Genomic DNA, 27,271 nt, shown 5'->3' on the forward strand with positions numbered 1-27,271 from the left:
CCACCCTGGTGTGCCCAAGGACTGCAACCTGGCAGGACCAGCAGTGCAACATCCTCACCACTAGAGGCTCTGGAGAAAACCTGGTTACTGCTTAGACTCTGCACCTTGGCCCTTCTCAGGACTCACACCATTTTAGTGCAAGCGGTAGAGCCCCCTAGTGGCCCCGTCTCCCTGAGCATGACATTGGGTATAACTTCTGGGTGGGGTTTGATTTTACAAAATCCCCACCCCAGAGCAGTAGTGGAATCACATTGTAGCCAGACAATTTGGCAGAAGGCTATTACTAAAAAGAAACTAAAGTCAATATTTAGCTGCAGAAGTAGATCTTCAGGATAGCTGTATGGAAGGGCAGTTTAAATCCCAGGACAACATATTTAGAGATACAAATCTTTTGGTTAAAATATTTATATATTTCAACTGTGTATTTAGCTGTTTGTCCGGCATTCACTTTAATAAAATAATTAGGTTGCCTTCACTTTAAAAGTTTAAATGTCGAAAATGAAAGACTTACAAATGATTAGTCGAGTTATGTGAACTTGTCTTTGCTTTGTTAAGTTAAAGGAACAGTTTGTTACTAAGTGAAGATTTGCTGCCGGTATAGTGAATCAACGCCATTGTCCTTGGCCGGCTTTTTATCTATTGTAAGTTTCCCAGGAAATCATTTATGGCCAAACTCTTCTATAGATGACAATTCTTTCACTTACTGAGTGGTCTTGTAATCTGATGCACTTGGGTCAACTGCTTCCATTACCTTCCCAAACACTCTCTTCAGCCAGCATGTCATTTATTGTAAGGTCCGTCCTTGATTAAATACCTTCAGTTCTGGAGTTTTCCTTTTGTGTGTGAAGTGATTTGGTCTAATTTTTCCATTATGTAACTCATCATCTATGACCTTCATTGATCTCTCAGCAATATCCTTCCGATTCTCATCTTCCACGCTGTCTTCGGCTCTTAATGTGACATTTGGACCATTATGTCGCCGCTTGTGCAGATTGCATACCTGTGTTCCGACGGTATCTCTCCTATATCGTTCATTCAAGGCTTGTTCGCTTCATTTCATTCCCCTGTGATTGAGCTATGCCTTAGGGCAATCATTAAAAGTGTGTCCAGCTCCGCAGTACTAGCTGTCAGTGTCCTTAGAAGACCCAGCACTGTCATGTCCTCCACACAAAGTCCTGAATTTGTTACTCTTTACGTTCGTGAAAGTAGTTGTGGGCAGGTAATGATGACTACGCAGTGGTGAGATGTGGGGGGAATAAATGAAATATTCCACCTAATCAAAAACCAAACTTATTTTTAAAGGTGAAGAAAATGCGTGTTGTAAAATGAGCAAATTACTTCTTTGAAGATCATGTAATCCCTAACAATAAACTTCACTTCTTTGGTCTGTTGAATATACAATTTAGACATTTTAGTATATTTGCTTGATGAGTGGACAAGAAAATATTAATCCTGGTAAGTATCTTGTGAGCTTCTGGCACACTCTAGAGGTCCTAATTTATTAATGCTGTCCAAGACTGGAGAAGATAGAATAATATGGGTGAACCTGGGTGACCCAGCAAATCTGTAATGGATCTGGCCCAGCATTGAAAACGATTGCCAACTAATAGCAAATGATTTTAAGAAATCCATTCCAGGTTTGCTGGATCATCCAGGTTCTTAGATTGATAGTCTTATCATCTCCAGTCTTAAAGAGCCCTAACAAATCAGGCCTAATATTTGCTGCCCTTTTTATCGTTACATGGTTCCCATCCCTCTGGGGATTTCAGAACACCTCCATTGCCTTATTCATAAGAGAAGAATCATTTTGTAGTCCTAACACTTTTCCTGTGTAAAGGTGTCATAGCTACTCTATAATTTTGGCACTCTCTTAAACCCATGGTGTAAAATCGTGTGGTTGGCCTTTTCCAGGTGCACAGCAAACTGTTCCTGTAAGACCACAGACTGATGACTGGTCCTTAGCCCACTGCATGGCTTTGATTGGGCACAGTTTGTGGGATTTAGCTTCTCTTTAAAATCAAAAACCAGCAAACTGCTGCTGTGTGGCCTGGAGAGACAAGTCATACCACTGGCAAGTCGATTTGCATGCAACTGCAGCTGTGGCTGGCAGCAAAAATGTTCAACCAACAACCATACAGCCAAAAGTAACAGAGCTGCCATAGCTGCATGGGAAAATGGGTCCCCAACCTCTCCAATTTCCAGGAGCATTCTGCTGCAGGTTCAACCATGGGTATAAAATGGCTTTAGGCTCCTAAACATTATTTTCAACATTTCCTGAATGAATGCCTATCTTGACTTTATTATGATGTGAGCTTTACACTAGCAATGACAAATGTATTTAACCATCGGATCTAGCCCACCCAGGGTTGGGTCAATCAGCCATACCACTGTATTTTTTAAATCTCATTGAATTAAGGAACATATGCCCTATTGCTTTTTTTTTTATAAATAAAGATTCTTATCCTATCGCTTTAGTTTTGTAACTTAAGACTCTAGCCTTCTGATTACTGGTGCTATCTGACATAAAAGATTGACATCACTATTTATTCTCTCTATGACCATGCTGTGTTACATTTACTCTTTGGAATATTAGAGAACATTGATATTGTACACCCTTTGCTCCCTCTTCTTTCCCCCTACTTCCCATCAGTCAAAATGCAAATACACCCACTGTGTTTAATGAAGTGCATGTTTTATATATCTGACTTAAATCAGTTTTTTAAGTTTGTTTAAAGTAAGTCACAAATTCTTTTCCAGGCGGAACAGGGCCATTACATTTGACATTCCAACACAGCAAACTTCCAGCGGAAGTTATATGTCACAATTACAATATTACTCTGTTACTGATGCATTGGAAGAGTACTGAAGTGCCTTTTCTTAGAGCATTAAATTATTTCATCATGGGGAGAAAAGTCAGCACAGCAGTTCAACAGAATGTTAATAAAGATTTATAACTGAAGAATAATGTCATTTACACAGACAGCTGCACATTAAGCAAAATTAGCTTTATCTTACCTCTTGATAGACTTTCGATGATGTTTAGAGAGCTGTAAACAAGTAGAGCAACTCAACTTGTGAGATAAATATTGGAGAACATTTATGCACAACATAACCCAGCTGAACCAAACTTCCCTCCTTCCCCTCCCCCCACCTTCCTGCTCCCTGATTCTTCATTACTTTCTATCCTGCTTTGTTCCTTACTCCCTTTAGCCATCTCTTAATGCAGGTGAACATTCTAATCTGCTTCATTTATTTACTCTCTTCTTTTCTCATTCATTCCTCCATTGTCCTCTTCATTTAAATGAAACCAGACAGTTTCCTCCCTCACTTCTTCTCTCCTTCTATACCTTCTTACCAATCCCTCCTCCCTCATTAATTATTTCCTTACTCTCTTTATTTATCTCTTCAATCAGGTGAATGTTTTCCTTGCTTCATTCATTTTGTTCCCTTCCATTACCCCAATCATCCTGATGAAACCAAAAATTTTCCTGTACTTTGCTTCATCCTTCCTTCCTTCCTTCCTTCCTCCCTTCCTTTCATCCTTCCTTCTTTACTTCCTCCCTTCCTTCCTGTCTTCCTTCTTTTCTTTTCTTCCTTTCTTCCTTCCTTCCTTCCTTCCTTTCCGTCTTCCTTCTTTCCTTTCTTGCTTTCCCCACCCATTCTTCATCCCTCCCTGATTTTTCATTACTTACTGTACTTCTTCCTTACTCCCATCTCTTCTTCTAAATAAATTCCTTCTGTCCTTCCTTTATTCCTTTCTTCTTAGTCCCTTCATACATTACTTCATCCTGGTGAAACTAAATCATTTCTTTCTTCCCTTCCCGTTCTGTTTTTACCTCCATTCCTTCCTACTTTTCTTTTGTCTCAATTCTTAATTACTTCCTATTTTCCTTTCCTTTTTTGTCAATCTCTCTCCCTGGTGAACATTTTTTCCATACTTTCTATTTCCTTTCTTTTCTCATTTTACCCACTTACTCTTTTCAACCTAGTTCCTTCCCTACTACCTTACCAACTATCCATAGCTTCCTTCCTTCCAATTCTCTGTGATCTCATAGTTCCTATCCTAATCTTTTCCTTACTCCAGCTCCTTATCCAGGTGACTATCCTTTCCTTTCTTGCTTCCTTGTTTACTTATTCATTCTTCCCTAACACCCTTTAATCCTGGTGAAACTAAATCATTTCCTCTTTCCCTACTCTTTTTCCCCTTTCATTCCTTTGTTTCTTGCTTCTTCTTCTGTTTCTTCCTTCCTTTTTTTCCTCCCTCCTTCTCTCCCAGCTTTTCACCTGATTCACCCCTAAACCAGGAAATTATTTTACCATCCAGGACTGATCTAAAGACGTGGTCATCATAACCCCCTGTTACCCAACAGCTTGTATTCACTACATCATACAAGATTCATCCTTTACCCTTAGGAAGGATAGAATGGAAAAAAATAAGATTAAAAAAAACACAGATGATTGTTTTAGTTGTACACCAAGCCATTTGTTTCTTGAAAACTTCTGTTTCTGTTTTTCGTTTCCTATGTATTTATAAAGTCTCAGAATAAATTTTGGAAAGTACATTTAGGGTAAATTTAATTAAAATTAAAATGATCTGTATGCAGCCAGGAACAGGATTATGTTCTATTGTTATTTCCTATTTATAACTTCACATGCCTCCGGCTTTTTTGGTTAGAAGAACTTATATAGCTGTAATATTTACTTTTACGCCTGGTATTTGTTCTGTTCATGATGTTGTTTGTTTGTGTGGTTCTTATAAACAATGCAATATACTATATTTTATCAATATGCATTTGATCAATATCTGTTTATTTTCTATAATTTTGCAATATTGTAGAATAGCACTGTTATTCTCATAGTTCATGCAAAGATTACAGCTGAACTCCAGGCAAACAGCTAAATGTGTGAACGATTATATGGAAGCTGATTTACCCGCCAGAGGATTTGTATATTTGTTCTGTCTTGAGGTTTATACAGCTCTTATATGGAGCCTAGTCCTGTCTAAAAGAGCAGAACACCATATTTTTTTCTGGAACAGTTTAGTAAAAATGTTCAGGTCTTGTGCATCCCCCAACCATCGACTGGACAGCTAAAAGAGAAGCAGCGGATTGTATGCTCATGTAGTTTTCTCCTTGTTTGAACTGTGTGCATATTGTTGAGCACTGCAGTACAATTTATTGCATATCTGTGCTTTCTCTGCTGCCAGTCTCAGTTTAGCTGTTCATTTTATTACCAGAGGCTAATACTAGGTACCATATACCATCTAATGCCTCTTAAAATCTGAGGTAAACCCACCTCACTCCCTCAGTGACACCAATATCCTTTTCCTAGTTCAGGACCTTTGGCCAAGTTGATTGGCCATGTTAGAATGAACTCTCATTCATATGTATGGGGTTTTCTTCAATCCAACACCATGGTTTGTTGGGAATGTACACTGAGCTGGTAATGTTCATTCTGCGAACAAGCAAGTAAGTTTGCATTGTCAGAATGTATAAAGTCTGGATTGTGGGAAGCCAAAAAAAAAAAATTGTCCCTGCCTATAAATGAGCGCAGTTCTACCTGCTGCATAGTAGAAGGAAATATGATTTGCTGACAATTCTTCTTTAATTACATGACTGCTTACTAACTATCCTCATTCTTCACTGTCAAGAATAGATGATGCACAATTAACTTCAACTGTATGAGTGAACAGACGCATATAGCATTGTAATCTTCATATTTGTACCGTCTCGCTGTCTGTTCACTATTTATTTCTTTGTGCATAATCCTTTGTTTACTATTCTGTTCTTGCCTCTCATTAGCATTTTACTTTAATATTTACTAATTACCCAATTGCTGAGTGCTCCCATGTCATCAATCCTTCCCCCTCAATCACTGTTACATTCAGTGGAAGGGACTTTTTTTTTTCTTAATTATGATCTTTTTTCGGCTTGTGAAGTCAGTTACAATTAGTTACTGATGGCCCTGCCAATCTTCACTTATATCTGATTTACCCATTTAGAGATTGTATGGATATGTTTCCACTTATAGCATATCCAAGTTTAAAATTATCAGTAATGAAGGCGAACTCCATGTAAAAACTCATCTTTAGGTTTCCTTGGAGACTCTGTTGGTGAGAATTAAAGTAAATGCAAATCCAATCACTACAATCACATATAATGTTCAACATGTTGTGTCATGTTAAAACTGATTTTCAATCTTTTTAGACCTTTTATTATTATAGTACATGGTGATCCAGCCATGGAGATCCTGGCTTAGGTACTTTATATTATGGGTTCCCCGTGACCTGTTCTTGTCTACCAGTTGTTTTCCTACCATCCACATTGACTTCTACTGGAAACTAGAAGACCAATGATGGTTTAGCAAACAAAATGGTATTCAGTTAGGGCTTAGTGCTTTAACTATAGCATTCGGTATCCTCACCTTTTCCATGAGATCATAATATGTACTAATCTTTTCCAGTTGGATATTCCAATTCATATTTATACTATATCAACTCATTACAGCGGATTCCCCTGCATTTTAGAACTCTTACCTTCCAAACATTTACAAGAGTTTTAGAGGGTCAAATTAAAGAGGAACTAATATTCAGCAAGTATGCACAGCATATGTGTGTACAGCCCCCTTTAAGTTATAACATGTCAAGGACCCGTCATCATTACATTGGAGGAAGGCTCTGTCGTCACTGCCAGCTCCACAGAAGATGTCTGAGAAGATGGCAGACCTCTATGGCCATTGGATGGCCCCAGATGATGTGAAAATGTTTCTTGTTGGTGGCTATGTGCCACATACTGAGCAAACACGAAACCGAGCGCTACACTATACTGTACATACACCATACCCTTCCCCTATTCCAATGCATTCTGTACGAGTTTTCTTGCCTGCTGCTTAGGTAAGGATTCAATACATTAGCAGATGTGCTGGAAACCACAAAAAAACACGAATAAAGCCAATTTAAAAACTTTTCTCCAACAATATTTTTTAACGCCCCACTAAATCTAGCTAAAAACTTTGCAGTCTAATTAAACAGTCTAATTGTACAATGCACTTTATAATTCTAGGATTTAGGAGGTTGTACAACCAACATTCAGAATGTACGGTCAGTATAAAACTTGTCAGTTAGTGAACTCATTTCCAGCAAAGTGGGCACTTTAAACACATTGTAGTGCCCACAGAGAACACATATAAAGAAATGCAATCAGTAAAATTTTTTGTACAAAAAACTTTAATAACCCTTGAAAGGGAATAAAGAGTTTGAACGTCAAGCCCTTGTCTTTAAATCTTTTCTTTAATCCACCAGTCAATTTAATACATTGTTCTGGATCGCTGTTATTCATCAAATTGTCTTCATACAACTTTTTATACTCATCTCACTGTGACAGGTTCCGTGTCAAATAACATGTTAACACCCATTGTTCTTGCAGTACTCCCCACTCAAGAGCTCCTGTAATTCTCTTTTTACCATCTACAGATCAACCGCTTCTTAAATGTTAAGAGACAGCTGAGTTTGTCTTAATACTCTCCTTAAGTTACCTCGGTGAATCTTGTTTTCAACGCTTCCCTGAGTGGTAATTGGTGTCTCAGCCAATTAAACTGGTGCTGTCTAATGACAGATCAATGATAAATGTCCACAATAAGATACGTCTATGTGTTGTCTAATATTCCAAAGATAACAGGGAAAAAAATGGGAACATTCTGAGTGCTGGACAGACTTGCCGTTTTAGAGTTGTGTCTATGCCGCTTCCAGTGACAGGTTGACTTACGATTCTTCAGTCTGCCTTTTGTAAGGAATAACTTGATTTTCATTTTAAAAATGTATATATCGTTGACAACCTTTTTTTTGCCTTGGGCAATTTTTAAAATTACATACCTTCCCCGAAACAAAAATTCAGGCACCTTTACAGTGCTTATTTCAGGTTTTTAAAGGTGTGTGGCTGTGTTAAAGTAATTCAGGGGGCTATAGGAGCTGCACCAAATTGGGACCAGGGTATGAGTGTGAGACCTAGGGCATTGAGGACTTGTGGTTGACTGTAGTATTCTACTGAGGGTTCAACTATGCTTCCAGGTGTTACCATTCTATTGAATGAGAGCAGTTGGGAAACATCTTGCAGGTGGTTATGATGGATAATGGTGCTGTTCCCGAAGTAGACAAGTTGCCTCTTGACACATGATTGCTTTTCCTTTTCTGGAGTAACAAACCACACTAAACCACAGTCCACCACACGACAAAGCAGTTGTCATACTCTACAATTGATAGCATAGTAGGTAAAGAGTGGTGACTAGGAGAAGCTAACAATGCGGTTGTTACTGTAAGGGGCCCTAGCTTCCTTTGTCATTAGCAGTATTATCTGCCCTTGGATTAAGCATAAAAAAAAGCTTGGATATGAATTTGGGTCTAAAAATGTCTTTAGACATTAGAGGAACCCACAAAAAAAGAAGTATTCATTAAAACAATGCTGCAACATTCACTTTCAATTGTGCTCAATTGTGTCCTCAACCATTCAACACTCTCTATACTACAAGCATGTCTACCAGCAAACATTCTACAGAAACGGTTCACCAAACGCAATCATGTGAAACTGATGCAGGATTGAATACATAAGCATAGAGGAGATTAGCAGCACAAAAGGCTAAACAGTATTTTATGGAAGACAAACCTTGCCATTATGATTCACAACACTTTCCCAAGTTAAATGTCATACAGCTATGGTCTAGATCTACTTTTATTAGGCTGGGGAAAAAAGCAAAATAAGAAGACAGGAGTATAAAAAGATGGGGTGAAACAGACAGGGACATATACCTTGAAGTGTAGACAAATCTATTTTCCTAGTTTTAGATAATGTGGAGAAAGTTTAGACCACCTGTCTGTTTTTTTTCTACAATTTGGGGCTCCATTGGAAAAATTTACCATAATTTCCTGTCCTGCTGATATCATTTTACTGAACAGGAAGAGAGGCGGGCATTCCATGAGCAACACAGGGAGAAATGAAATGCTTTTCTTTATTAGAGTAGTTAAAATATAGAAAATAAATATAGAAATAAAAATTAGAAATAAAATTTTATTTCTGTTTTTGCCCAGGTTAAAGGCTTTCCCAAATTTTCCATTTGTTGGAACTTGTTAATAGGACAAGAAAAGAGAATAAAACCCTTTAATATGTCCAGGACAGCATTAAAAGTTTGACAGGTGTTCTAATTTTTCCCAACTCAATGACTGAATGGGTGGAGGGAAGAGATTCTATACAGCATAGAAGAGAGAGTATACCATAGGATTCCATAGGATCTTCACTAGGATAAGATAGTTTTCATCTTTGTTTTCCAAACGTTTTTCTTTAGGTAAAGCTAATAGTTCCTGATGATCATGACAACTTCATGACATCAGATAAATACTGATAGTGGACAGTTTCCTTGATTTTGCTATCATGGATAGTGACCCTAGCCACCAATATGGCCTCTGGTCCTACTTGTCTACATACTCTGCTGTATCATTTATTTTTTATCATTAATAAAAAATGCCCACTTTTTTGAATGAATGTCGTGTTTTATCTTTACCATTATTTAATTGTTTTCCTCTGTTAACATAACACAAGCTGTTATGCTGCCAACACACACTGCAGTTCACCTCCACGCAAAGTGTTAAGACTTGAGAAAATCAACTTTCTTTTAGCAAAAGAGAAACTGTGGCAGTAATAGACTAGAATTGGAACATATGTTGTAGCAGTGTTGTACTATAAACACATAAATGTAAGATGTTTTGGAATTGTTTCTGTGCTTAAAGGAGATGGAAATTGAAATGACATTGAGTGTATTCATCAGAATTCAGTACTTTTCTGATCTCCTGTATCTGATATCCTAAAATGGACCACCTGTTGGTAATGTCAGCAGATAGCCTTTTACTCTCTCTAAAAGCAACTGATTGTTTCCTCAATCATCATTTATATCTGCTCAAATCATATACGTATAGGGAGGGGTATGTAAAATTTTTCACTCTAGTAAAAAATGCATAAATAGAACATAGACAATCAGCAGACTGCAGTCCACCTCACTCATTTTTTACTGTAATTTGAGCTTCTGTTTAATTTCTATAACCAATCGCAACCTAAATTTGAAATGAAATTCTTATTTCGGAATCCTGTCTTTACTGCAGTCAAACAGCTCATGGTAAATGGTTCATCAGTCCACAGCACAGTCCTGGTTTTGGTCTTTGCCTATGTTTTATTGGCCAACTTGTTTTGCTCTGATGGTATTTTTAGATAGCGAAATATTTTTCTTGGCATTCCTACATTGCAGGTTTAATTAGGGCAATATCTTTTTTTTTGTACATTCTTAAACTTTCCCACTGTATATTATTTTGGGGTCCCTGGAGAATTCTTTTAGAACCCGTCAGCCTGAACTTGCTGAGCCCACCAGTCCTGAACAAATAGGAAGTCATAAGCAATGTAGATGTTTTGTAGATTATTTTCTTTAAAATGAAGTAAATAGAAAAGAAAATTCATGATCTTAGTATGACAACATCTTACATGTCAACAACAAGAACACCGGGCTCTTGACATTTAAGGGGTAAATAAGAAAGGTTCCTCCTGCATAAGCAGGCTGTAATTAGTGAAACCTCATGTAGAACCCCTGATTCTAATTTCATGGAATTTTAGCATTCAAAACAGTTGTGTTGCATTTGTGATAGGAATTTTATATTTTTGTAAAAATCTAAATAATTACAAAAAATTTAAAAAAAATAATAAAAAAAGTCAATTGCAAAGCTCCTCAGCAGGGTAATGCCACCATTTCTGGGATGTCAGGGGAGCTGGTGATTGTTTAAAGAACATGTAGTTTTTCTATAAATCAGAAGTATAGTAGAGTAAATACAAAGCCTGATTTATTAAAGCTCTCAAGTATGGAGAAGATAGACTATCATGGGTGAACCTTGGTGATCCAACAAACCTGGAATGGATTTGGTCTAGTATTGAAAACATTTTCAAATATTCGCAATGATTTGAGGAAATCCATTACAGGTTTGCTGAATTACCCAGTTTCTCCCATAATAGTCTATCTTCTCCAGTCTTGGAGAGCTTTAGAAAAACACGTTTTAGGCTCTTGTTTATTTTCTGAGTTGATTTTAAATTTTCTGAGCAAAGAATTGGGAGGGGAGAGTTTGTGAATAAAAGTTTAATTTATTTGAAGATCACTGAACACAGTGTTTTCATCAGAGTTTTTTTGGGAAAGGGGTTCAAGGGGATCTGTGGGAACATAACTTGGTTAAATATATATCGGGTAAAAAAAAACATTTAAACCCTTCTCATGGATTTGTTTACCTATATTTTAACTTTTATGAAAACAACTACACACTTTTTTTTTAATCGTTTTGCATTTAGCACGTTCCCATGGGTTACCCCCAATAATCTTGGTGACAATTCCACTTAATTGACCACAAATAATACCACTTTTCCCAACTTTACTTTACTTTAAAATATTATAAATTTATTTACTTAATAATTCTAATTTAAAGAAAAATTACATACATTTAGTTGATCCTTGTTTCCAATGGCCTCCCTACACATTTTGCTCATTTTTTGAAGCCCACATCTCCCCAAGAAACAAACACTAATACATTGCAAACAATTTTAAAATATGACAACTCATTATCACTGACCTTCTTGGCCACAAACATTTGCAAATGTCGATAGCTCAATTTAAACTTTTTTTATCCTGTCTTTGTGTCTGCTGCAATTAGTAAATTGTTGTGCTCAACAATAGTATTGTTACAGTTTGTGTATATCAAATCAATGGGTCTCACTTGGAACATTTGCTAATTCCTACAGCGAACATTTGTGAATTTATTAATAATTGTATTATTGTTTGTAATTATAGACCATGACTAAATTGCACATTTCTCACAATAACAAATAGTCATTTAGGATCGAAGACTCATTTATGATCCCTAGGTATGTCAGACACAGCACATTTATTAACTTTGCTGCCACTTACAAATATGTTTCCTGCACAAAGATGCAGTTATGTAGATGGTATAAATATTTATGACTATGAATATAAACTGTAATATTCAATTTACAGACAAAAATGGCCCAACATGCACTACAAACCTCTGTCTAGTCCTGATTGTCCTTCCCGTGGCCCTTACAGCATTCGAAATGTACTGATTTTTTTCCAAACAATTATATAGGGGCTGATTTATTAAATCTCTCCAACGAGAGGATACACATTCATCAGTGAAGCTGGGTGATCCAGCAAACCTGGAATGGATTTCTTAAAAGTCATTTGCTGTTTGTCAGGAAATCTTTCCAATCCTGTACCAGATCCTTTGCAGGTTTGCTGGATGACCCAGCTTCACTGATGACATTGTATCCTCTCCAGCCTTGGAGAGCTTTTTTTAAATTAGGCCCTTAGGATCCATGTTAAAAAATAATGTGATCATAAATCTGGTGCACCCCCATTAAAGAAAACTATAATAACACATGGTTATTTTTTTAGGATTTTTTTAAGTTAAGTTGCTGTCAGTTAACCATTTTTTTAATTCCTGACTTTTTAACATAGGGGAACCCTTGACATAACTTTTAGGTCTTCAGGGCACCCCTGCTATAATTACTAAATCCACAACTAGGTATTTTAGGTATAATATGAGACCATTAGATATTAGGTTTATTATTAGGTAATTGGTGTCAGTTAAACTGACCTGAGAGAAACAAATTGCTCATTGCTCAAGGAACCCCAAGCAACCTTTGGAGGAACCCTTGTTGAGAAACAATGCCCCAGATCTTTTTATTGATAGAACAGGAGCAGGTACTTCTACTGCATCGTACATTTTGATGTGAGGGAGGCAACAACAAGACCAGTCTGAGCCTGGCACAAGTAGCAGATTAGAGGGAACTAATTATCACAACCAGTACTAATGGGGACCTTTGAGTCATTTTTTTAATTTCATGCAACAAAAAACTCACTAAAACCAAACACGGTTTATAAATTGATGCCACAGCAAGAATAAGCATTGGTTTCAAGACTCTCCCTGTACAAGCAGCCAGCAAAGAGATGGGGGAGAATGAAATATTATTCTTGAGCTAAAGCATTTGTTAACAGCAGGTTTTGTTCAGCTATGGATAGAAAGAGAGGCCCATAGCCATAAGAATTTAGGCACAGGGCCACATGACGGGGGTGGGAGGCTTAGCCCAGGGGTGTTAAGGGTTATTAAAATGTAGTAGGGCTAGAGGGGGCTGTGCTAGTTTGGAGCGTGGGGTAGGGGGGATTAGGAATAGGATTAGTTCAAAGGGGCTGGACGGAAGTTAGAGGCCCTCTTTTGGAAGAAAAAGTTTCCAGCCCACCACGCCTTGTATAGTTATAATTATAATTAGAAAGTGTGGTTAATGTTAGCGGTTGGAGTCTTTGAAGGCAAGGATCCAGTGCATTGGTAAAGTGGTGGAATTTGGCAGGGGGGGGTCCACTATGGTGAACGGATGATTATGGCTCCTGAGGCGGTGCTGGGTGGCTAGGGGCCAAGGTGGAGATGTTGGAAGAATTAAAGTCTCTTTGGGTGCAGATTTTGCCTCCTGAGACCTGCAACCTGGTTGTTTGGGTGTATAACTGGGAGTATATAACATTTTTGATAACATTATGGATATTGTTGTTATGGTTAGGTAATAAAAAAAGGGAGGAATTAGGTTGTTGGTTAAATAGGTTATATTCAATGTAATATGTTTGCATTATATATTTCCGGATAAGTAATAATAATAATAATAATGGAGTGTTATGTTAATGTATGCTTGCATATCAAGTGTAAATGTATTTATTTATTTGTCATTTATTTATTATTAGATATTTGTTAATTACTTGAATGGTTAATTTATTTATTGGTGTTTAAATAAACAGCTGCTTGCCAGCCAATTGGTGTCTGGGTATTTAATGGTGGGGGAGTGGTTGGTAAGCAGGTGGGGGGTCGGGGGAAGTCGGAGGTTCTGATGGTGACACATTTTTAGACTCTAGCATAAAAAAAGAATAGAGATACACAGAACAAATATACATTACATTAAAAACAACAACCTCAGTGGTTGTAGTAGAATCCTAATAATAGGACCCCCCTTTACCTTGGCAATCAGCTTGAAGACTTACTAGGTCTAAGAGATGTGCCTACAACTAGCAAATGGTCAGTGCAATAAACCAAATAAAGATATGTATCTAGAGTAACCTTTCTGAACCTTTCTGCCCCTTTAGGAACCCCTACATTTATTATGGTTTATAGACTAAAACAGAAAACATGGCGTGTACAAAATACCCAGATAAAAAAAATGTTATGGTGCCAGTGAACACCTGTCAATAGGAAAATTCTATTTGAATTGTTTGCCAATAAGAAGAATGCCTCCAATACAAACAGAATGTGATCAGAATGCCACCTTCATAAAAAAGCTATAAGGCCCTTGGCCCAAGGTTGGGCCCGAATCTATGTAGGCACCGTCTTATAGAAGGATAATTATCTACAGATCAAGAAACCACTAGAAACCTATGGAGGAACCCTGGTTGAGTTGAATTGCTGAACTAGAGCATGTGTAATACTAGGAAGCAAAGAAAGCAAAAGCTGTTTCCATGTGATCTTTAATTTTATTTCCAGGAAAAATCCATAAAGCAGAGATTTGTGAATCAAACCTAAGAACAACATTGAATGCACAGATAAGTCTTTGTAGGAATGAGCTTGAGGTTTTGTAGCATTATGACTTGGGATTTCTTAATAGCTGCTGACTTTCAATAATCAGCTTCATAAGTGACCGCTCACTCCTTTCTTACAGCCAATCTTTCAGGGGTCTATAGTGTCCTTTAAAGAACGACTGACAGAGGGTCAAAAAGATAAAAGTAAAAATAATAATAAGACTTGTATATATAATTTTTACTTCCTATCACATACAGGTAATATAATATTATACACCAGGCTCTGCTAATGCGTTCAACAGTGGAGACTCAAATTATTCAATTGAAAGATGTTATGGATTAATAATAGAATTACTGTAAAATCAATGCATATTTCCTATTCCAGCTGATATAAACAACTCTATATAGGTTTAGCCAATTAGAAAGTGTGGAGTAAGCAGGAGACCATGAGCACATAAGAATTGGATTTAGCCTTCGTATTGTAAGCCTGCTCTGGGGGCAGCCGAGTGTAAATAATGCTAAAGTCACAGTATCAACACCAGGACTGCCAACTGTCAGAAATATGTTTTACATCCACTGTCACATAAAATAAATAATATCCAGGGGACAATGGTGCTCAGAGCTTGGAAGTTATTTTTTATTTCTAGCAGTATGTAAGAAAAGTTTTATTGATAACAGGCACAACAAAGGTATATGGATATTATTCAAGGATAAAATGCTCTGTAGGTTCTAAGATGGTTCTGCAATATTGGAACACACATCAAGGATTTATAAAAAATTGTATTGCCTGCAGAGACAAATGCAGCGACATAACATTAACTTTGACTTACTGCCCTGTACACGAAGAAGGTAAAAGAAAATCTCTCCAGAGGAATAAAACTCACATTTATTACCCTAATATGTCCACCCATTGGAAGATTTCCCTCTTTTCCTGTTCTGATGACTGAAAATATTGGATTTTCCTTGACCAGGGTAACCCAGACTCCTTTCGCCTTTCCCCTTCAAACCTTTCCACGCCAAAACTCCTCACCCACTTGCCAACCAACCTTGTCTCCTAGCTCCCAGTAATTCAAACCGACACTCGTCGGTTCACTTTACTTTTAGTCTCAATACCAGTGGTCACCATGACCAAAAGGCTGGATTTTTCCAATGGGAACACAAACATTAATATGAACCAAGTATAGGTTCTAACCACCACTGTTTAAAAGCAAAGCAAACAAATGTCACTTCAAAAGTAAAATAGGTAAGAACAAGCATTAAGTCCATGTTGAGAAGGGGCTGTAGGCATCAAAACACCCTTCAATAGAATCAGTAAATAGTTCAGTAGGGCATTATTTTTTTTGTTGTACAGATCAAAGTTTACATCAAAAAAGATATCCAAAAATGAATGGGTGCAAAAGAGAAGGGGATTTAAACAAAATATTACAGAACATCCAAGTATTATCACTTGTATCCTAATATTACATAGCAATTTTAAAGAATAATTGACAAATATGGGGAGTAGGAAAAAGAGAAATCAAAGTGAAGCAATAGGGCATTCCTAGACCACAGGTACTCCCATTGGTTCTATGAAGTGGATCCTGGCTCAAAAGAACAAAGAGCGTAGAGGAATCAATAACAAGCCAAGTTTTCTGGAACTTCTTGAATAGCATGTGCACCATCAGAGTCTGTTTATAACCATGTCTAAAATCCGTAAATAAAACTAGCTTTTGATAAAGGTCATCAACGCTTCATAAGGTTAATCAAACCTTTTGACCTTTTATCTAATTTCACATTTACTTCTCTCATATTTTTCATTTTGGGGCTTGTGGATCTTTTCAGCAGATCCAGGCTTGTCTGATTCTTCATAAAGACTTCTGCTCATCCCTTAAATGTTAATGAACATTTTGGGTTAGTTTGTTACCCTTTTCTGCACTAACGAAATAAATGTTCTATAAATAGCAACACAGAGTACTCAAAATAAATATTGCACCATAGTGATAGAAGCTTTAATCACATATTCAGTACATCTTGGTGGTTTAAAAAGCCGTTATCCAAAAAGCGTAATAGGTTTGGACAGGAATTAGCAATTTACATAAATGAGCTCACATGATTAAAGCCATCCCATGAGATTGGGCAGCTTGATAGATGTGCTCTCGTAACCTACTATGCATCATCATTTTTCAAATATTTTATATTACGAGACTGCCTGTTGAGGCCTTGTCTTGCTTTTGAAGTTCTTATCTCTTGTAATTAAACTAGCAAAAATGCACCCAGTCTTTGAAACATGGAACTTTGGAGAGGAAAGAATAAAAAATGTGTGTATAAATGTAATTTAATTGAATATACATTGCTTGATTATGATCAAAAAATTGAAATTGTGCAAGTAGATGACCGATAAAAACTAATAAATGTAATATGTACATGCAAAGTAGTGAAATAGAATATGCCACTCGCTCATTGCTATGTCAAAACAAAATTGGGTGTTTATGGTGGTGGAAGCTACAAGACCTCTCACTTAGAAGATGTGGATGCTTGGAAGACAGAAGAGAGAGAAACGAAATGGTTAAAGCTAGTGTGTTTTTAAGAACCCAATTTGGCCTTCTGTCAACATGGATTTAGGTGTACCCACCAATACTATGGGATGCCTGTGGTGATTGGCCAAGGTGGGCAAATTAGGTGGTCACCAGTCCAAGAAATGAAGTATTGTGGGTGTTTAGCATGCTAGAGGAAGTTCAAAAGTATTTATTAACTAAGACAGTCCTATGAGAGATTACACTGTTAGAATCCTGTATGGAAGGGGAAATGTGTGCCACGTTTGGGACTTTAGGGTGTATTCATTACAAATAATGCTAAAAATTGCATTTTGGGATGTTGTTGGAAACAACTCGGAGAATACAGTCAAAGTGGTGACCATCAAAGAGTTCTACAAATTGATGTAACCTGCAGAATCTTCCATAAGGTTCTTTTATTTTCCAAAGCAAGAAACAAAACACCATGAGCCAGAATTGTAGCCTAAGGCACGACCCTTGTTCTAAAACTCAAGCAAGTTGTTTTTCAGTAAAGTTTGGACTACCGGTGTCTATCAAAGCAAGAACAATATTTTATTTACTTTCAGTTTTTGTTTGAACTTCAGTAGGAACAGAACTGGGTTTTTGGCCATGTCTTCAAAAATGAGAACTATAGACAACTTTCCAACATTTAGAACAAACTTTCTGGTCCGGGCCAGTCCTCTGCGCCTCAAAATTTTCGCTAGGGAGAAACACAACTAACACAATCATCTAGTTGTTTAACAGGTGCAGTAATGTTTTACTCATGATCCCCACATCGTTTATTTGAACGTAAAAAATGTGTACATTTGGAGGTAAAAGTTGCATGCGTCTTGAGTGAAAATATTCCCAGCAAATATTTCTTAAGCAGCTCCAAAGGCAAGAGTTTCGATTTTGGCAAAATGTTGCATTTAATTTAATTTCCACCCAAAGGACCCCACTTCTCCCTTCTTATAGAAACATCAAACATGGAACTTGAGTACCTTTTTTGGATAATGTTTTCATTTTTATTGGCAACAGTCTTCATAAAAAGAAACCATACAGTTGTGATTGTGTATTTGGCAATGGTTGAAATATTTATTTTCAAAAGGCCCTGACTGGCCTGGAGCAGATAAGGAATGGTTCAGGACAGTCACTAATTTGTACATCTTGTACTGTGCAGAGTCTTTAGATATCGGCGGCTCATACTGTGTACGTGAAACTCCAGTTTAAACCCCGAGGTAAATTGTCTGACAAACCTCTGGGGAGGCTGCAAAACACAGGAATTTGATGAGGCTGCATTTCATTTGGATGAAAGACGATGTAGCAGACATAACTTCTATGAAGAAAGACGTGCTTTAAGTCTTACATAACATATCTTCTTGTAAGGTGAATGATTTTTTCATGGCCCAGAAACTATGATAAATTGTGTTTAGTCCCTGAATTACTGGACAGACTGCGGCTATCCTATGAGTCACCAGCTAGATTGATTTATCAAACATTTATAAAGAATCGTACTTTGAGTCAATGTCTATATATCACCTATATTAGGCACAAACAATATACTAATGAAAACATATCTTGAGTTATTATTGCTTACCTTGTAGCTTACCTTGTACCTTGCTAACAGTAAATGGAAATTTGTAGATTAGCCACTAAAGGGAACCATTAGCGGCTCAGTGTTACACCATATTTTGCTCTAAAGGACACTTGTCTTTAGTGCTTGATGGACACAGTAATTACTGGCCCCCTTCTGAAAATGAAAGTTACGTGGTTGTAATTGTGATCTTGATTAGAATGCTTCAGTGAAGCACCTGGAATAAATATGTCAGTAAGCACCATCTGCATACTCATTCCAGGTTAGTGATTTTGGTCTCCTTCAGATATGTGGTTTTCTGCAAGCTCAACCATGCTCCCAACTTTTCCCTTTAAACTAGTAGGTAACCTTTTATTGCACATGATTGCACTTGGACATATTGCTTAAGGAGCGCACCATAACAGCAACTGCAAAGCATACACATGCATTGACATGTAGGCCCGGATTTATGAAAGCTTTCCAAGGCTGTGGACACTTTCAGAAGTGAAGCTGGGTGATCCAACAAACCTGGAATGGATTTCTATTTGCTAGCAAATGTTTTGAATCCAGGACCAGATCCATTCCAGGTTTTCTGGATCACACAGCTTCGCTGGTGGAAGTGTATCCTCTCCAGCCTTGGAGAGCTTTCATAAATCAGGCCCGTAAAGAGTTTTTTCCACCCCTAGTGGTTCTCCACTCATAGGTTTCTATTCGCCTGGGAGTGACAAACCTTGCAATTTTAGACCTCTGCTCTGAAAGAAGCATTCGAAACCAAGGTTGCAAAAATAATATCACTGCATCCATGAACCAAGAACTGTTTTTCATAAGACAATCAAGATGTCGGCCTCCATATCTCTCGCAATGCCAGTTGGCTTTAAAGCTCTTGGTTACAGCAGAGAATGGATATAAGCTAGAGAGTTACGCTCTACATTTGACCTGGTGACCATTTCTGTAGAGATAAAAAGTAGCAGTTTAAATTCCGGAGTCTTAGCCAGAGCAAAAAGTGATGGCAAAACAATGTTATATACGTTGGATGCAGAGTATGGCAAACCCTGGTGCCAATACTCATACCACCCACTACTTGGCATTAGTTTTTTGCATTTTGTTGAAGCAGTCTGGCATTCTACAGGGGCCGTGCTATGTGCACATTATCCTGTATGTGGATTATAAGATTTCCCCATCCTGCATTTACCACAAGGCTTTCAGGCTGCTCTATATGCTTCGCTTACTTGTCTCTGGTCTGTTTATCACATTTATTTTGCTCATACTTCTTAGCAGTTTGTGAGCTCCGTGGCTTTTTTCCGTCAGGTCACTTCCTTTCTCTGCTGAACTTGCAGAATTTTCTCCATGGCCTAATTTCTTTACTTTATCTCAATTTAAGTGGTACTTTTTTAGCTGTAATCTTTCACTCCAAATGTTTTTTCCTGTCAGCCTCATTACATGGCTCTGAGCATCTGTTCCAGTGTTGATCTTCAGCATCCTCAGCATCCTCAGCATCCTCTCACCTAGATCTGACCGTGCATGCAGGAGGAGACTTTTTAAACTATAGAATACATTTGATTGTAAATATTTGATTTTTGTTTTTCCAACCTGTATTTGGGGTGGATTGGAGTTCTTTTTTAAGCAAGTCTATTGTCTTTTGCAGGTGGCTGCACCTTTGAAGAACATTACAACAGCTGTGGATATAGTGTGGCCCTGGGTACCAATGGATTTACCTGGGAGCAGGTGAACACATGGGAAAGACCTCCGCTGGACTCCACTGTGCCAACAGGTAATTTGATGGCTCAACATAGAGACTTGTACGAAATATAAGCTTCATACTTTCCACATTCACTTTCCTTGGATGTAGTGGCTGCATTAGTTACCTTTTTTTTTTTTTACGTCTAAGAATATTTTCAATAAGTTATGAAAACACCTGTCTAAGCTTTGAAAGCTGTACCAAAGACAAACCTTATTTGCCATATGTGAACTCTTGCATCAGCCACAATATAATGTAGATAGTCCAAACAGGGTGGCAATCATGGTTCTCTCAATAGATACCATGGAAGATTGAGCATAGCCACCCAAAGAGGAAAAAAAAACTATATTCATTGCATCACAAAATAAATGAAAAAAAAAAAAAGAAACAAATGCACCTATCACACAAGGATTGGACATTTCAATATATTACATTTTATTTTGGGGCGTGTGTATGCTTTAAAAAAGCCAACTAAAAATCTAAAAGAGCAGCATTGATAGCTTTTGTTAAGTTGAAGCCTTAGGAAAACAAAGAAAGCTGTCTAAATTATATTCTTGGGGTTTTCTACTGTTTGCTCTCAACTTACACCAAATTTCCCTAAATTCTATCCAGGATCCTTTATGCTGGTCAACAGCTCAGGGTTTGCCACTGGGCAGAAGGCTCACCTCCTCCTCCCTGTACTTAAAGAAAATGATACTCACTGTATCGACTTCCATTACCACATGTCTGGCCGCAGCAGTCCGGGAACATTGAACGTCTATGTGAAAGTGAATGGTGGGCCTCAAGGGAACCCCGTGTGGAATGTATCTGGAGTGCTAACAGAAGGATGGGTGAAAGCAGAACTGGCGATCAGCACCTTTTGGCCAAACTCTTACCAGGTAAGAGACACAACAGATAATACTTGTGGGGCTGTGGGAAGAAACAAACTTATTCTACTATGGTGAAAAGGTGGAGGAGAATTCCAACCTGTGATGTCCATTGTGCCTAGAGGTCATCTGACACTCCTGGAAGTTCTGAATGTAAAATATCCTTCAGCAACCTCCAGGAGCTACTTATAAATTTCTCAGAATCTATTTTTCTTTTGTTTTTTTTCAAATGCCAGCAAAATCGCTTTAAGAACTCTTGGTTATGGAGGGGTTAATGGGGTTCACCTAATACCAAGATGGCTTGGAAAAAAAAAAGATATTGATTGAATGAAGCATCTTATTTCATCAGGGAGATATAATGTCTCTCGTAGCCTTGGAAGATATAAGCAGATACCATGGTGACATTTTCTGATGGGTTGTGTAATTTGCTCTTTTACACATATGCTCAGCTCTGGCATTTGCACAGCACTACATCACATGGGCTCCGCTTCTGACAAGAACACCGGCATAATTACTGTTGCACATGAAGTGATCTACCTATTTCCTATTGACTTTTAGCAAATGGGGATGTTCTTTTCTATTAAACATTTCACAACACATAAACTAGTGCAGCTGTGGCATTAAAGCAAAACTCTCCTTTTGTAGATGAAAAAAAAAATCAACTTTATAATGCCAAATGCCAGAATTCTAGCAAATAACTTTTCTGATTCTTACCTGATTCAACTGTCTAAATAATTGAACAGCACATTGCAAAAACTTTCTGAAAGTGCATATAAAACATGATCCGCCTCAGTGATGTATTAAGGAGTCAAAAAAACAGCATCATTGAGTGCAAGTGACACGGACTGGAAAAAGCCTGTCTACTGCCAGCATGCTGCACAGAAAGATCCTTGCTTTCTGTTTAAAAACTGTTGGTCTGTCTGCAGAGGTCTGGAACATCCCTGGTTGAGTCAAAACTAGAACCCTCAGGGAGCACGAACCTTGTTGAGTACAGATATAGAGGCCCTGATTTATTTAAAGCTTTCCAGGGCTGCAGAAGATAGATTATCATGAGTGAACCATGGTTCAGGACCATCCAACATATCAAATGATTTCTTATAATCATTTGGTAATATTTGGCAAATGTTTTTATTCCTGAAGCAGATTCATTCCAGGTTTGCTGGATCACCCATGTTCTCTTATCATAGTCTATCTTCTCCAGTCTTGGGAGCTTTGATTGATCAGTCCCAAGGTGTCTACAAAGTAAGAGTCCTTCACTGCAAAGAACACACTTATGTATTTTGTAGACAGCTTTAGGATTTTACAAACTTAAAAAAAAAATGTTAATGCACCTGTAATGTATTTAATTGATTTCGTTTTACTGATTAATTTGGGCCTGAGGCTGGACAATAAATGAAAGCAGTATGGTGTTCCGTGCCTTATAGTGTGTCCTTACAACATATCCGTCATCCCGTTCTCTCCACCTTCCCCACATTTGGAAGCAGTGCTCAGCAGTGGCAGCTCCTTATATTCCCTCAAGCTTATAGTGATTTTTTCAACTTTAATTTTGCAAATACCAATTTCACCTTTATGGAAACTAACTTCAAATTTCTCCATGGGGACTGCTTGTGCAAAATGAAAAAAAAATAATTTGACGGACGCTTTGGGGTTTATTAAAGGAATATAGGCTGTTCCCATAGTAAAGTTATTTGCTATCTCCTTGCAAGATATATTTCAATTAGTAAATTAGATGAGGCTCTGCTGACTTCAACCATCCAATCATGTGTAAGGAAAAATCATGTTTTTTAGATTCCCTTGCACCGATTGTATATTCTTCGAAAAATTTTTTATTAATTATTTGCAAGATGATAAATCCCCTGGGTAAGTTAACAGCCTACATTTTATTAGTAAACCACCTCCAATAACAAGACCTTTCAAAAAATGACATGCTGCAGATTTGGTCAGATTTGGCAATACTTGCCTCCTCCCTGCTCTCTCCATGACTTGTGAACATTTCTACTCTGGTTACTCTGAGCTCTTTACCTTTTCTAATACTATGTAACCATGTCAGATGATTCTTGCCTGAGATGTGTACAGCTGTCTCTGATGTATATCAATATGCCATTGTGGATTGGGAACAACCACAGTGCACTCCTCTGGAAGAGGGCAAAGCAGGGTTCTGCTGGATTGTCCTTCCTACGCCATAGAACAGAACGGTGCTGAAAGATTGTTTCCAGCGACAATCATCTGACGTCCATCTGATGTAAATATGAGGCTTAAAGAGGAACTAAACTCAAAAATGGCTAAAAGAAAAAAAAAAACACTTATCCTCAATCCCGCAGCGCAGTTAATCAGTCCAGAGGTGTCTTTCATGGTGTCCCGCTTTGTCCGGGCATCCGTCTTCGAACATCTTTAGCTCTTTTTCCTGTTTTTTTGACCCAGGCGTGAGATCAGGTGACGTAGGTTGGTAAAAAAAAACTTGCCGATCTCACTGCACATGCAGATCTCACAAAAAGGCTTCTTCTGTGCATGGCTGAGATACTTGAGCATGCGCAGAAGGAGCACCCAAGAGAGGCTTTGCGCTCCTTTTCATTCTCGATCGCCTCAAAAAGGGTGTTACGCTTAAAAAACAAACAGAATTTTTACCTTAGATTGTCTAGGCTTTTATGTAAACTGGTTTCTAAGTTTAGGTACGCTTTAAGGTTTCCTTCAGATCTCAATCTTACTGTTTTCAGAGCAGTTACTCCCCTTGTATGATTTCAACTTTTAGCTAACCCATCGTAACTCATTATAAAATAGTGGATGACAGTGATTTAATAGATTATTCTACAAATTTACCTAGAATTCAGAGAATTAAATTTTTTCCTTGCAAGATATGGTATTCGTTTTGTGCAAATGCAGGATAATACCATGCAAGGTTGCATAAAACTATATATAATTGTATGTTTCAATTATGTATTTAGCTGTTTACCTGGAATTCTGATTTAATTCCAATTGTGCAGTTTTGTTGGAATTTTCCAGTAATGTGATTTTTTATTGCAGATTATATTTGAAGCTGTCTCTCTCAAGGAACACCCAGGATACATTGCTGTTGATGAAGTTCGTGTTCTAGCTCACCCATGCCGTAAGTACCCTTCTGATGATACCTCCAATGGTCTTGTATTATTACTTATTCTGTTTGTTGATATTTTCTAGTTAATCAGTGGTTTAAAGTGTACCTGTAGCAAGATTTATCCATTTTGGATAATGTGCGGATGGTTCCGAACTTTTGTCAGATTTGGTTTGGTGGTCACTGTCATTAGTACAACAAGCTATGAAAGTCCAATGTTTTATAGCAGTCATTTGAGCTTTGACAAACCGAGGGGAAATTTTCCAATGGAGACACCTAGTATGATGTTCATTTTCCAAAGTTCCATAATTAGTTAAACCAGAGCTAAACCAAAACACTTAGCTTTAATCCCGCAGATCCCTTGATTGCACTGGACCTTTCCTCAATCGGGTACTGTACCGTCTTGGAATTCTTCTTTGTCCCGGTGCAGAGGAAGTGATAGGCGCTGACATCTTCAGTCATCTTCTTCCTTCTTCTGGCTATGTCTCCCAATCTAGCACTGCACAGGTGCAAGATTGGGTGATGTAGCATCAGTAGCGGGGAAAAAAGGGAGCCAATCTCACTGCACGTGTATGAGATTGGCATACCTTTTCCCTCAGTGTAGGAAAATACCCCATATGTGCATGCCCAATCTGAAGCATGGGCAGAAGGAGAAACCAGGAGCCTCCCATGATACATAATGCAGGTATCCGCTTTAAGTAAAAATGTCCAATCAAAAAAAAAATCAATCCAAAAATTCAACTTCCATCCATATTTTGGGCAGCATGTTAATCAAAACATTCCAAAATTTTGGAAACTGAGAGCTAAGGATCACTACAAGTAATACCTCTAATTATGCTATTTTCTAGTTTCAGCAAGTAACCTTTTATATTTTACATTGTGAGTATCCTTCAGTGTCCTCATTTACCTTTTCCAAGCACTGATACATTTTCTGCATAACTCTCCTTTCTGTTTATTCCTTTTGTGATGGCAGTCGGTTAATTTACAGTAGAAATGTTAAGACCAAGACATTTATGCACAAATCAACATTCTTTGCTTTCTTTACTTTGTAGGCCTTCACATCCTTTGGTAGAAAACATACTGGCTGAGTTCTGTCCCTAGTTTGTACAAGTATCATAGCCTCATTCATTCCTATTGTACTCCACAGATTGGTTTGGGTATTTTTTTTTTCATTTTTTCATACATAGCTGCTATGCCTGTGCACAAAACATGCCACATTTTCTACATAATATCTATTAGGCAATTTATAACCATCTGTAAAAGTGTATTAAAATGGTTTGTGCTCATAAAGTCCTCCCTAGGAAGTTGCTATATAGGCAGGTCGGTGTGCATTTACTATTAGAATACTATGCATTGGCACAACAATTAAGCAACATGGCAGGCTTATAGTGCAAGGCAGTGGCTTAGCATTGTAAGACTGCAATCAGAAGTTCATTGTGTGGTGCTACCGTCAGAATCACCAGATAATATATCATACATAAACATAATATATACATACATAAAAACATTAGTCTATAAATACTGATGCACCAATGGTGAGCCATGGCACGTGCCTCCAATCAGCTATGACCGCAGGCGCTTATACTGAACTCATATGACCTCTCAATGGAGAATCTCCATTGAGAGGTCATATGAGTTTAGCTGTGACCGTCCAGGTTTCCACGTTCCCTGGGCTGTAATTATCACTGAAAAAATACAGCCCAGCGACCGTGGGAACCTGCACCGTGGATTCCCGAAATCAGTTCGACGAAATTTCAATCTCAATGCTCAATCTCAAATGCATTTGCCTTGTGGTCCCATCACATGGCATTGAGTGGAGGCTCCAAGTGGACATGTCAATAATGCATTGCCACCAATCTGGTCCACAACATGAGCAAAAAGCCGATAATGGATTGAATGCATGTAGACAGGAATAGTTACAAGAAGCAACAGAAACAAAAGGGTTTTCTAGAAAAAAAAACATAATCACTGTTTAGATTTTGCTCTAACAATCTAAGTAACATCCAGTTAGAGTCTCTGTCTACTTCTAATATGGATTTTGAGTTTACATACCTGATTGCAGCATAAGGTAATATAAATTGAACATTTATCCCTTTTTATGGGGATTTCCATTGTTCAGGTTTTAGAGACTTATAGTCAAGGGCAGCTGAGCAACAAAAAATCAGTGTGCTTCTTGCTGAAGGAGTTAACAGTAAAGCGGTAATGTCTTAGGAAAACCTCAGTAAGACTGGTGCGCTCATTATTTTCATGTTTCAGACTCGTCGTAGCACAAGATTCAGTGTCTTAATAATACTGCAGTGTTGCAGCTGCCTTTATTAGGGCCTTGGGAGAGGGGATTTCTCAGCATTTAGAAACCCCTTCACTCTTAAGGATCTGTGTGATGCATGAGCTTATCGCTGCTGTTGTTGGGACTGAGAGACCAAAATAATTGTTTTCTCTAGCAGAAAAGACAGATTTACAGACCTAATCTAGAGCATTGTTGTGCAAATGGAGGTCTCCCTCGTGTGGCTCTTGTGTCTGTTTATTGGGAGAAGTTGGGAACTGCAATTCTTGTTTTTGGTGTACCAGAATGTAGTAGGGTCATGAAATCATTTTCGCTGGGTGAAAGAAAGCAATAGTAATTTTTTCCAGTATGTAAAGGTGTGCGAGACTCGTGTCTAGGAATATGTAGTTCCTAGATCTTGTTGTTGAAGAATAATCGGGCTATAGTGTTGGTTTTCTGGTTCCATTCTCCCCCTCATCAACATACTAATTACTTTTTTAAAAAAGACCCTTACATTTTTATTAAATATCTTATTTTACACTCAGGGGTGTCATCATGGGGTGTCTGTGCTAAGCGACTGATGGTGGAAA

General features: G+C 37.8%; 1 protein-coding gene across 1 annotated transcript in view; it reads left to right on the top strand.

The window, feature by feature from the left end:
* PTPRT (protein tyrosine phosphatase receptor type T) overlaps positions 1-27,271 on the top strand; it is a gene marked incomplete in the record, with an annotated part of 259,610 nt that overhangs the window by 86,045 nt on the left and 146,294 nt on the right. The window contains 3 exon segments of the mRNA XM_072403721.1: positions 20,372-20,497; positions 21,077-21,342; positions 24,352-24,433. Coding sequence (XP_072259822.1) covers positions 20,372-20,497; positions 21,077-21,342; positions 24,352-24,433 — 474 coding nt within the window.

This window comes from Pyxicephalus adspersus, chromosome 3 (assembly GCF_032062135.1).
Source record: "Pyxicephalus adspersus chromosome 3, UCB_Pads_2.0, whole genome shotgun sequence".
Classification (NCBI taxonomy): Eukaryota; Metazoa; Chordata; class Amphibia; order Anura; family Pyxicephalidae; genus Pyxicephalus; species Pyxicephalus adspersus.